Source organism: Mytilus galloprovincialis, chromosome 1, assembly GCF_965363235.1.
Source record: "Mytilus galloprovincialis chromosome 1, xbMytGall1.hap1.1, whole genome shotgun sequence".
Taxonomy (NCBI): domain Eukaryota; kingdom Metazoa; phylum Mollusca; class Bivalvia; order Mytilida; family Mytilidae; genus Mytilus; species Mytilus galloprovincialis.
The window spans coordinates 120,402,074-120,415,704 of record NC_134838.1 but is presented as its reverse complement, the minus strand read 5'-3'; the positions used below and the strand labels follow the sequence as shown (position 1 = coordinate 120,415,704).

Sequence of the window (13,631 nt, the reverse complement as noted above, 5' to 3'; positions counted from 1 at the left end):
AAATATCAACAATATCGTCCATACTTTCACCTATAATGACAAACAATTTGTCATTAGGATGCTCATGATGAGACATTCTCTGCAAATAACCTCCAAACAGTGACCTTTTCAGGTTAAACCACCATAACTATGTCAATTTTTAACTGGATTTCTAAAGGACAGGACAGGCATCCGGCTACCAGACTACGCGAATGAATTTTATTTTTACAGGACATTCGGTCTGGTAAGCATCCTAGCTTTACCAGACCGAATGAAATGTTACCAGACCAATTTTTTTTTTACATCTAATTGTATATTATCCGACAAAAAACAACAAACATATGACTTTGTTGTGCCCTACTCCTCCCCAAAATGCACAAATTAAAACAAAATGATGTAACAAGAGGGGATATTGTTATGAAAGTTGTGCACAATTGCTTGAATGCATTTCAGTGAAGAGTAATGTCCCATTTTATTGGATTTTGACAATGTTTGTGAACTAAACATAATTTAGAGTTTCTGTATAAAATATTATTTCCTGTTTCTTCTTTCTTTTTCATATATCTTTTGGTTTTCAATTCTTGTGGTTATATTTCATAGCTAAATTTTGTGATCTGCTTGGATTTTTATTCATTTATTGTATTTAAATCGGCAAACCCGGAATTATCCTTATCTGTTCCCAGAATCTGATCCGGTTTTATTTACATTTCCGGTTGTGCCAATGATGGCATCCATTGTTGTTTTTGACAGTCAGATATGTTTTTACCCGGATTTACACATTACTGGTTGTCGATGTTCGGCATAAAGCTAGCGGTTGAACAAAATAAACATTGCTGTGATGAATAATAAAGATGAAAATGAATTTGAGATCGTTTGGCAATTTTGCTAGAATGTTCCATGAAAAAAAACACTGGACATTCGGACCGGAATTCAACAAAATTTTACCAGACCGATCCATTATTCACCGGATTTGTCCGACGGTCCGACGTATTTCGTGTAGTCTGGGCTACCAAATATAATCTGTTCATTAACTTGAAAAAGCCTTGCCAAAATATTTTCAAATTTAGATATGTTGTTTCCTGTAACTAAATGAAGGTTCAAAATTTCAATTTTCCAGATTTCGACTTTTATAGTTGTTCAGTTATAGACCTTTCAATAGCGGAAAAAGTGATAGGTAGAGCTTTCTCCATGCAATAACTGTTTGACAAAGTCTTTTCAATTTTGATATGTTTCCTGTTAATATATTCAGAAGGTAAAGTTCATGTTTCATGATTTTTTGACAATTTTGGCTTTTATCGTTGTTGGGTTGATGACCTTAAAGTAGTGAAAAGTGATACTTTGACCATTGTCCATGCAATAACTTGAAACAATTTGATGAAATCTTTTCAAATTGAGATATGTTGTTTCATGGGACAATATAAATCTTATATTGATGTTAAATGAAAATATCTTTTGCTTCATGGTAATATAAGTCAGTTTGAATTCTTAAATTGTATAAAATGGTAAAGAAATTGAGTTTGAAGTTAAAAAGACAGATCTGCCAGATATATTAACCTTTGATACTACTTTGTAGGGTTACAGAGTGATCCCAGAGAGTCAACCTTCCCAATCTGACAACCCTCAGCCTGGACACAGACCGTGGTATTGTAACTCTGATCCAGAACCAGCTGCCGTGGGAATCAGTAGGATCTGGGTATTTGGACAACAAAGACGGACCGGAGTAGCTTCTAAATTGTTAGATGCTGTTAGGTAGAGAAAGAAATATTTTATTTTGATATAAGTTTAATTAAATAGTAAACACAACACAGAACTAAACTAACACCTTAAACAATAAAAAAAATAGTAACTGCAATAATGGTTTCAAGTTCATATAATGAATAGCTCTTTGATTTGTTAAATGTTTGTTTCAGTTGAAGTAAGGCGAAATTGACAATAGCACTCCTGTAATATTTGCCTTACAGATTTATTGATCTTTGCATTATAATTCACTATCTCAACATCAAATGCTTTTCACACGAATGATATTCCTTTGGTGCTTGAGGCTTTCTTCACCATATTGAATAAAAAAAAACTTGAATTTCTTAAAACTTAATTATGACCTTTTACATTTCAGACAATGGTTTCAATATGGGTCGTACATTGAGAAGAGTCAAGTGGCATTCTCTGATCCAACAGGTGATGGAAAAATGTTTGCCAGTAAATATACAGGAATGACAGACTTCCTGGTTTATAAGTACAGTTAATCTGGGACAGATTGTTAGAGACAATTGGACTTTGGTTATACAGAAAGGGTAGTCACTTTATAGAAAGACCATTTGAATGAGATGACAATGAAGATTATTGATGTATTATTTCTAGTCTATAACTTTGTATCTAGAGTAGTTTTACTGTGATCTTTATAAATTGTTAAGCATGATAAAAGTTTTAACATTCTTGATCAAATCAATGTATGTATGATATATTGATTTGTACAAGTTTCAGTGTTGCAGACCAGTACCATAATAGCTATTTCATCTTCATGCAATTATTTTTGTTCCCTGTAAAATTGTTTTTTACAATTGGCTGATAAAAAGATATCTTGCATTCATTTAACCACTTTAAAAAAAAATCATGTATGTAACACCAACACATGTATATTGACAATGAACAGGAAATAACATCTTTTTCTAATAAATGATTGATGCGATTCATAAGAAATATACATGCTACCTAGGGAAAGCATTTCAAAATCTCAAATATGTGTTTGGTGTTAAATATAATAGATGTTCTGAAATTTCCTCTGAAAATTGTTACTTATTTTCAGATACCTTACCTGGGTACCATATATGGTTTAATGGAACAGCCCTGATAAAAAAAATAATGATATGCCTTGTTAAAAATATTGTAAACAATTTTATTATTTTTCTCTTAAATACGATTGTGGTCTTATATATTCAATATTTTATAAAATATGTATACAATTACCAGTAAACTGAAAGCAAAAGTATAGTTTGTTGCAGTTCATCTTTATATAACTTATTTAAAATAAACACTTGATAGCTGTTTATTATAAAGGGAGAAAATTCAGTCTACTATTTTTCAAAAAAACAACCACCAATTTGAAACAGCTGTCAATTAGACAAACATAGTTCATACTACTGATATTATTGTTACAGTGATAATTTATGTAATCTCACCTTTTTTAATATTTTTAAAGAGAGATGAGAGGTATATGTTAATAAGGTAACAACCCAACAACAAGAAGACATCAACAGGGGTTTAATTATTTTTTTAGACTGGAGGTACCTTTGAGATTATAGGGGGAACCAAACCCAAACGGCGAGGGGTCTGGGGGCCGCTTAAGGCCCCCAGTAGGTCCAGGGCTAGCCCTGGTAGGGGGGCCAGGGGTGCAAAGCCCCCCGGTAACTCCTGGATTTTAGGGATTTCAGCCTTAATTTTTTACTTTAAAAAATAGGGTAAAGTCTGTAATATTTGCTTCAATTTTGGGTAAGTTAACATTGAATTGTTTTTTGTCTAGAGTAATTATCTGAAAATACATTGCTTATAATTATTTTGTAATCAGTTATAAAATATGTATGACCTATACATGCTATAATGCAGGGGTTTCATGTGAAATGTTGTTTAAATGTTTTGTTTGTTTTTATACTTTTAATAAATGTTTTGCATTTGTTCAATATTGTAAAAGAAATTTCATAAGTTACAGACATTGTAGTATATATTATTAAATTAACATGCTCTCATGCAAAACACCAAACAAACGTTTTTGATATACGCTAAGTGTTGTGATGATTGTTCTTGTCAGATAAAAAAAAAACATGTATTAACTTTCGCTTAACTTATATAAAGGGGTGATTGTGTTAGTAAAAATGTTGGTTTTTTTTCACTTCTTCAGAGCTGTCCTTTTTTTTTTTAAATTTTAAAAGTCTTAAATCTCGTCAGATATTATATTTTGTAAACGTAACAGTTATGTTACTTCAGGTTGTTTCACGAAGTCTTACACTAAAAATTCACATATCGAGAAAACGGAGATCAGTGACAACGTCCAACGGGAAACGAACTGATTTGATACAATTAACGATTTTCTGAATTCCATAGAATGTTCACCTTTATTAAACCTTTTATTCATAAAATAATCTGTGATACAAGCTGCTTTCCTTTTATCAGACATAAGTATTGTGCTGTTGTTGTTTAAATTCATCAACAATTTGCCGCTTGAAAATATACTGCTAAATCGTCTCATTTTAAAGCACTCTTACGATACAGATACAGACACGTGGTTTATGATTATCACTTCTCCTACTTTGGAGGTTTGCCTAAATTGGCAGATAGATCTATACTTTAACGCGGACCTCGACGAAGACACCTATAAACATACACATGAACGACGTACACAGAGATTATCACTTGAGGAAAGAAATAAATTAGATTTGAACGATCTTCAAAAGAATTTTACACATTATTTTTTTTTTGTATTTTTATTTTTTCTGCCGGTACCAGACGCTTCCGTAGGCGGGTAAAAGTACCGGGTACCGGGTCTTAATGAATGCACTGCATCAAGAGGTCAACAAAGGTCTTCAACAATAGACAGTATGTTATGATTGTTACTGTCAATAAATGTTCAATACAATCAGCAAATGATAACTACCTTTTACATATGTAACAACATTTTTGTCGAGCCTGCAACTTTTGTTGCAGAAAGCTCGACATAGGGATAGTGATCCGGCAGCGGGGGCGTTAGCTAACTTCTTAAAAGCTTTATATTTTAGAAGGTGGAAGACCTGGATGCTTCATACTTTGTATATAGATGCCTCATGTTATGAAGTTTCCGTCAGTCACATGTCAAATGTCCTTGACCTATTTTCATGGTTCAGTGACTACTTGAAAAAAAAGTTCAGATTTTTTGTAATGTTGAATTCTCTCTTGTTATAAGTAATAGGATAACTATATTTTATATGTGCATACCTTGCAAGGTCCTCATGTCTGTCAGACAGTTTTCACTTGACCTCGACTTCATTTCATGGATCAGTGAACAAGGTTAAGTTTTGGTGGTCAAGTCCATATCTCAGATACTATAAGCAATAGGGCTAGTATATTCGGTGTATGGAAGGACTGTAAGGTGTACATGTCCAACTGGCAGGTGTCATCTGACCTTGACCTCATTTTCATGGTTCAGTGGTTATAGTTAAATTTTTGTGTTTTGGTCTGTTTTTTTCATACTATATGTAATAGGTCTACTATATTTGTTGTATGGAATGATTGTAAGGTGTACATGTCTAACGGGCAGATGTCATGTGACCTTGACCTCATTTTCATGGTTCAGTGGTTATAGTTAAATTTTTGTGTTTTGGTCTGTTTTTTTCATACTATATGTAATAGGTCTACTATATTTGTTGTATGGAATGATTGTAAGGTGTACATGTCTAACGGGCAGATGTCATGTGACCTTGACCTCATTTTCATGGTTCAGTGGTTATAGTTAAATTTTTGTGTTTTGGTCTGTTTTTTTTCATACTATATGCTATAGGTCTACTATATTTGTTGTATGGAATGATTGTAAGGTGTACCTGTCTAACGGGCAGATGTCATGTGACCTTGACCTCATTTTCATGGTTCAGTGGTTATAGTTAAATATTTGTGTTTTGGTCTGTTTTTTTCATACTATATGCAATAGGTCTACTATATTTGTTGTATGGAATGATTGTAAGGTGTACATGTCTAGCGGGCAGATGTCATGTGACCTTGACCTCATTTTCATGGTTCAGTGGTCAAAGTTCAGTTTTTGAGTTTTGGTCTTATCTCATACTATATGCCATAGGTCAACTATATTTGGTGTATGGAAATATTTTATGATCTTTATGTCAGTAGCGCAGGTTTCTTTTGACCGTGACCTCGTTTTCACGGTTCATTGCACAGTGTTAAGTTTTTGTTTTTTGGTCTATTTTTCTTAAACTATAAGTAATAGGTCAACTATATATGTTGTATAGAAACATTGTTAGCTGTACATGTCTGCCTGGCATGGTTCATCTGACCTTGACCTCATTTTCATGGTTCATTGGTCTTTGTTTAGTTATCTTGGTTAATGTTAAGTTTATGAGACAGTTGGAATAAAGCTTTATACTTAGGACTATCAACATAATATCAATGATTAGTATAGAAGGCGAGACATTTCAGCGTGTGCACTCTTGTTGAAATGGTACATAACATTGCAGGGAGATAACTCTGTAAAAATCAGATGAACATTTTAATCACTTTCTATTATTAAGAAAATATTTAGCTTCTCTTTGATCAAAATTAGTGTTTCTCAAACTTCTATTTATCCAAAGAGCAAGGTTCAAGTTTTTTGAAATTTAATATTTTTGTCAAAAAGGTCAAACGTAAATATTTTATTAAAATTTTATGAAAATTAAGTGAGCCAAATTGATTTTAGTCAAAGTGTTTGGTACATCCTTAATCAATTTTTTTCATTGATAAAAATGTACTCAGCATTTCATTGCTCCCAGAGATCAAAACTTGTTAGTTGACAGCATTTATTTGACTTCCCTGGATGGAGGTCATTTATGGAACTAATGTATATATAAAAAATGACTGGCACTGAAAATATTTGGTGTGTTTGGTACAACAGTGCTTGTCATAGTAAAAGTTTAATATAATTTTTCATAATAATGTTTTTGTAAAGTGCATGAAGTTTTTGTAAATTGTTTCAGAAATCATTTTGCATGAACTCTGAAACTAAACTGTTCATTATGTCACAATATTGAAATATATGGAATAATTTTAGTGCATTTTATTGCCTGATAACTTTATGTGTGTAGAATGATGTAGCTGTTAGTTTTTAAAGTTCAAACCCGTATTCTGTCCATTTTAGACCTTATTTCTTTCCATTTGTAGACAAACTCTTCTTTGAGGATTAAGATTTTAGTGCTTTTATTGCTTTAATTTTACAGTAATTTCACCTTCAGTAAACAATTCCCATTCTTTTGCTGGTCTAAAAAATTAAGTGGTAGATATCACAAAATAACTGAAATAACTATTGTTAAATATTTCAATATTTATATTTATTTACAGAAATTATAGATTATCATTGATCATCTCAACGAGATTGATTTTCTCGCTTGAGCCAGTATGGCGAAAGCGAGAAAAGCAATCCAGTTGAGATGACTAATGTTAATCTGTTTATCGCTATTTTACCTATAACGACGTTGTCGATTTCGTTAGTAACGCCACATGCCTACTAGCGATAATTTTCCATCTCTAGTAAGTATCATGATATGAAAAATTATCACAATTATCACAAAAAAAGGATCAAAGGAAAAATGCACAAAATAGCGATAAAGTGTTCTATTTATGAAGAATAAGTGATGATAATGATATATAATGTTTATTAAGAAAATAAGTACCCTTAGCCTTGATCTATTTTATAAAATTAAAGATAATGAAATATTCTTGATAAAACGAAGCAGAAAAATATTTTAATATTTTTAATATTCAGTAATCTCTCACATCCTGAAAGAAAATAAATTATATGACAAATACAAAGAATTCATATCAGTTATTCTGTCAGATGAGAGGGTGCAGCTGAAGCTTCTCATAGGGAATTTCGAATCATTACATACTAGTCCTGTTGTTTTAAGTAATTCCACACTTTGTTATGCACATCTCTTTGACATCAGTTGCACAGAATTGAACCAAACTTGCACATATTTCTCTACAGGATATTAAGTTGTCATTCTGCTATTTAAATGTTTTTGATACATGATATTTGTCTTGTTTCAATTCAATTATGTTATATAATTGGAACTTGTTTGTTTTGTTTCTATTTGTTGTAAAGGAAAAACGTTGATTGTATAACCTAAATGTTTGTTAACTTTTTGTAGGAATTTGTTGATGGTTTGATAAAAATAAAAGATATCCATTTAAATACAAGTTGTTTTTTCTTGCCTGCATCTTAACAAAGGCATGACATGTGCCTTTTCTTTTCAAAGTGCTCTCACATCCACTAGTTTGGCCTAATTTTTATGAAATTCATATCATCTCCAATATATCAAGACAATTGTCAATTTACTCTTTTTAAAGGAGTTATGCTCATTAAGAATGCATTGTAAGTGTTTTCATGTTTACTTTTATAAGTTGTGACTTGGATAGAGAGTTGTCTCATTGGGACTCATACCACATCTTTCTATATCTATCAGGTGTACAATTCTTTCCAGGTATTTGTGAAATTAACATTAAAGGTTATTTCAAGAAGGTCTGAATGATGTATTGTTTTTTCAGGAGTATATTCCTTGGAAATGAAAACTGTATAGAATTGAATTATGTTCTTGAGTATATAAGTCTTGCAAAATGAAGCAGGGGAATGGAACACAAGAAACAAGAAATTAAAGTACATGTAGGTAAGTTATCAATCAATTAAGATATGAGGCAGAAATCAGGAAGTTGCAAAGATTGGTGACATGCTTAATGGTGTTATTTTTATGTTGTCTTAGATTTATAATTCCGCTTGATCTTCAAACTACCTTTACAGAAAAATTAAAACGGGGAGACCAATTCATAAATTGTAGACTGGAAATGGTTATGCTATCAACAATCAAAAAAATACTGTGTAAACAGGCTTAACCTCTGAATAATGCCAAGATGCTGAGATAACAAGATAAACCTCTGTCCAATCCTTAAATACGATGTTAACAGGATAAACCTCTGCCCAATCCTTAAATCCATGTTAACAGAATAAACCTCTGCCCAATCCTTAAATACTTTAATAATAGGATAAACCTCTGCCAAATCCTTAAATACGATGTTAACAGATAAACCTCTGCCCAATCCTTAAATCCATGTTAACAGAATAAACCTCTGCCCTATCCTTAAATACCATGTTAACAGGATAAACCTCTGCCCTATCCTTAAATACGATGTGAACAGGATAAACCTCCGCCCAATCCTTCAATACCATGTTAACAGGATAAACCTCTGCCCTATTCTTAAATACCATGTTAACAGGGTAAACCTCTGTCCAATCCTTCAATACCATGTAAAAAGGATAAACCTCTGCTCAATCCTTAAATACTACATCTTTAGATTGTGCAAGGATTTCTCTGCCTAGTGCTGCATATGTGGATTGTACAGAGGCTTACCTTGCTAACACTGCATCTTGGGATTTTCAGTCGCAATGCAACAGCTTAATCCGTTATCAAAGCATCATGGAAAGGTGCAAGGCTTACCCTGATAAAGCTATCTGCGAATTTTGCAGAGGCTCATCCTGTTAACACTACCGCATTTTGAATGTATACAGAGGATTAACCTGCTTACACATGGATTGTGTTGAGGATTATCCTGCCAAAACTGAATCTTGGGATTTTATCGAGGCTTGTCCTATAAAAATACGTTTTTGGGTTTATGCAGAGGCTTTTCCTGTTAACACTGCACTCTGAGTATATGCAAAGGATTACCTAGATAACATAGTATATGTGGATTGCACAGGGGGTTACCTAGTCCAAATAATTATGACGTCTCAGAAAAAAAATAGCATTGCCAAACGTCATAATTATTTGGACTAGAGATTACCCTGCTAACACAGCATTTCTTGGGATTGTACAGAGAAACATGTTTATTCTGTTAACATCATATTTTAGTATTGGACAGAGGTTTATCCTAGCTGTTCACATAGTATTTAAGGATTGGGCAGATGTTAACAGGGTTATCATTTGCATGTAATCCAATGATGCATTGTTAACAGGATAACCCTCTGCGCAATCCAAAAATGCATTTAAGCAGGGTAGATCATTGTAAAGTCCACAGATGTAATGTTAGCAAGGCAAACTTCTTTCAAAGATATTTTTTATCAAGACAAGCATCACAATCCGAAGATGCTGTGTTATCAGAATAATTCTCTGCACAAAGCCAATATAATGTGTTAACAGGGCTGTCCTTTGTACAATCTTAGGGAGCTCTATTAACAGGGTAGTTCTCTGTGTATGTGCACATTCCCAAGATGCTTTATTGACAGGTCAAGTCTGCAAAATTCCAAAATGCAATGTAAGAAGGGTAATCCCAATATAGTATGTACATGATAAGCCTCTGCAATACAGATGCTGTGTGAACTGGGTAATCCCCAGCATGTTTTAACAAGAAAACCCTCTACAATCCCAAGATGTCCTGTACATATGAGTCATCTTCTTCGCAATCCTTAATATGTATAACATCGCTATCTCTAAACGCTAGTGTGTTAACAAAGTGAATAATTTGCGATCACAAGCTAGTTTAACAAAGTAAATCTAATCATTTGTGATCACAAGCTAGTGTGTTAACAAATAATCATTTGCGTAATCGAACGATTCTATTTGAACGGAAATTGTCTGCGCATTCCGAAGACGTTGTGTTAGCAGATGAATCCTCTGCACAATCACAGTATGCCGTGCGATCATGGGTAATCTTCTATACAATCTTATGATCCTATGTTAACAAGGTAATCTGCATTATCCCGATATGTTGTGATATCAGGGTAATCTTCTGCCCAATCACATGATGCAGTGTGATCATGGGTAATCCTCTGTACAATCTTAGGCTCCTATGTTAACAAGGTAATCTGCATTATCCCGATATGTTGTGATAACAGGGTAATCCTCTGCCCAATCACATGATGCAGTGTGATCATGGGTAATCCTCTGCCCAATCACATGATGCAGTGTGATCATGGGTAATCCTCTGTACAATCTTAGGCTCCTATGTTAACAAGGTAATCTGCATTATCCCGATATTTTGTGATACCAGGGTAATCCTCTGCCCATTCACAAGATGTGCTGTTTTAACAGGGCTATACATCCTCTGTGATATCAAGATGCTGAAAATTTAAGCATATGTGCAATTCCAAGATGCTGTGATGCGCATTTATTCAAATAAGCTGTAATAACAGAGAAAGCCTCTGCAATAACTCAAGCCAGTATGTCCACTTCACAATCCGAAGATAGTATGCCATTGGGATAATAACCCCTGTCATCCCTGCATAATTCACAGATGCCGTGTATAAAGTAATCATTTGCGCAATACAAATCATAGATACAAAGATATACTGTTTTTAAGGTTCTCTTTCCGAAATTTTGTTAGAATAGTAAATCTCTTCGAATCCCCAGGATGTTGAGTTAAAAGCATAATTCCGCTGTACAATCGTAGTATGCCGGCAGTATCAACAGGATAAATATGTGCACAATGTCAAGACGCTCTCTACAGAGTCAGATAATTTGTTAACAGGGCAAATCCTGTTCTATTTCGAGAGCTGTGTTAACAGGTAAGCGTTTGCACAATCCTAAGATGCCCTATAATACATCTGGATAGACCTAGTAAACTTACTAGATACTTGTATCGTTAGTAATTTTTTTTTCTTTGTGGTGGACATAGAAAAATGTTAAAAAGCCAGAACAGATTCAGGAAAGTGCACTCTGTTTTGTATAAATGTATGATTTTAGCATCTCCTTCCGAGGACCTCTTGTGCATAAAGCCCAGATTCCCTCCTTGCAGATCAGACGGAAAAGAATTATGGCTCGAGAAACTTTCAATTAAAGATAATAAGTACAATATAGCTCCTGTATGCTTACGAATTGTTAAGCGTTAAACAATCTGAGTATTCGGCTTTCAGGTATGTAAATATTCTGGATATGCTTAATGTATAAAGACGACCCGTTACAATAAAAACAAGTGTTTCAAATTGGCTGCCGCAACTTTATGGCCTCGGACGGCCATCCAAACCATTTCAGGAGTGAGGGGGGATAGGACCTTTATCGGGACTCCGGGATCGGGTGTTTTTAAGCTCGGGATTTCGGGATTGACCCTTTCGGGATCCGGGAATTCTTTTTTTGCGAATTTCGGGACCTCGGGATTTTGTGTTTTTAAGCCCGGGATTTCGGGATTTCGTTTTTTCAAGCCCGGGATTTCGGGATCAGGACCCCTCCTATCCCCCCTCAGGAGTGAAAAGACTTTTTTCAAGAAAGTCTTTCTTGTTTGGTCCTGGGACGGTTTGGAATACCGCAGTTCTGCTTGCAGATAACTCTTGAGCTGTTTATTTATTCACTAGTATTTAGTTTTGCGTTTTGTTGCTTTGACTAGTATTGCTGTATTTCTGCATAATTTTTTTTTTTATATTCTAAATTTTAGTTTCTGGCGCATATTTCATTGTATTTCCAGAAATCGTGTTGGAAATATTTTGATCCAGTGTGAAATGTCTCACTGAGTATTTTCGAAGCATATGTTATATTTTCGATACTTTTTTATTTGATGTTAATCATATACAATTAAGTACGCTATTCATTTTAATACGGGTAGCATATGTTTAATCATTATTTTTTAAAGAGGTAAAGCATATCGTCGCTGGGCTTCTAAAATGTTGAAAATTACAAATTTTTCAATAAAAAAATATCTCACAACCAGGCTTTGAAATTTTTGGCAAAATGCATGCTTCCAAAATGTCGTATGTGAACTTGAACATTTTTGTAAATAGCAGTGAAATAAAAACTTTGACATTTATGGATTATCCAAGAACTTAAAACTATTTTCACAGAAATAAAGAAATGTACAATTATTTTTTTCCCAAAGCCATTCTACAACGATTTTTAAGTTTTCATACAACATTTTGGAAGCAAACTTCACAAACAACTGACATTGGCAATTTTGTAATATGTCTTATTTCATACATTTTGATTGGTCTAACTGTATTCTATTTTGTAATACCAAAGATTTCCTCCCGCCCAGACCATTGGTGTCAAAAAGTATTTTTAGCCAAAAAAGTCATATACGACATTTTAGAAGCCCAGCGACGATATATATATTGATATAATACTTCAATCTAAATTTGCTCATTAAATTTGTATGGCATGCTCTGTGAGAATCTTGGACTATTTTTATAGTATGTATATATGTTTTAATATTCAGTCAAAAGCTCCTAGGAGTTTGTGTTGTATACTGACTTACGCCGAATCAAACTATTTTTTTCATATCTTATCTTGTATATATATATCTATAGCATCTGCACAATCCAACAGCAAAGATGCTCTGTTCAGGATAAGCCTCAGAGTCAGTATGATCCAAAGACGCGCCCTACAGGACAATCATCGATAGTGTGCGATACAAGATGATATTTTGACTTGCAATACGGTCCCAGTATGTTGTGTTAACAGATTTAGCGCACTTTCCCAAAGATGCTGAGTGACGGTTAACACTGTTAACAGGGTAGTCCTAAATGAAACAGCTCATGAAATGCCAGGATACATGAGAGTAGTAATGTCCTTTAACGTCAGGCGTCAACTGTGACGGTCAGTTTTTGCTACTGTTAGTCTAGCGTAAAATTTTACCGTGATTCGTCATAATATCCATATCGTGATTCGTCAGAGGTCTCAATTAACTATCATAACCGTCATTTATGGGGAAAAAATAACCGTTATTCGTGAAAAATAGCCGATTTTTTAACTTCTAAAAGAAAGTGAATTTAGTGTGCATTTTATCGTCATGCACCAAAAATTACCGTTCACGTCATCTGGCAAGAAATTTTACCGTTATTCGTAATGAAGGTACCCCCATTACAACCCTCATAAATGAAAGAAGAAGTCCTGGCACGCACACCTCCTTTGCTCCCAAACCGTTTATCAGTGGAGGTGTGCCTTTACTGGCAG

The 13,631-nt window shown here is 33.8% G+C and overlaps 1 protein-coding gene across 1 annotated transcript in view; it reads left to right on the top strand.

Annotated features, from left to right (window-relative positions):
* The window catches only part of LOC143055157 (uncharacterized), a 47,182-nt gene extending 39,286 nt beyond the window's left edge, over positions 1-7,896 (top strand). Inside the window, exons 10-11 of the mRNA XM_076228300.1 lie at positions 1,553-1,728; positions 2,093-7,896. Coding sequence (XP_076084415.1) covers positions 1,553-1,728; positions 2,093-2,222 — 306 coding nt within the window. The 3' untranslated portion in view covers positions 2,223-7,896. The remainder of the gene's footprint in view (positions 1-1,552; positions 1,729-2,092) is intronic.
* Positions 7,897-13,631: the final 5,735 nt, after the last annotated feature.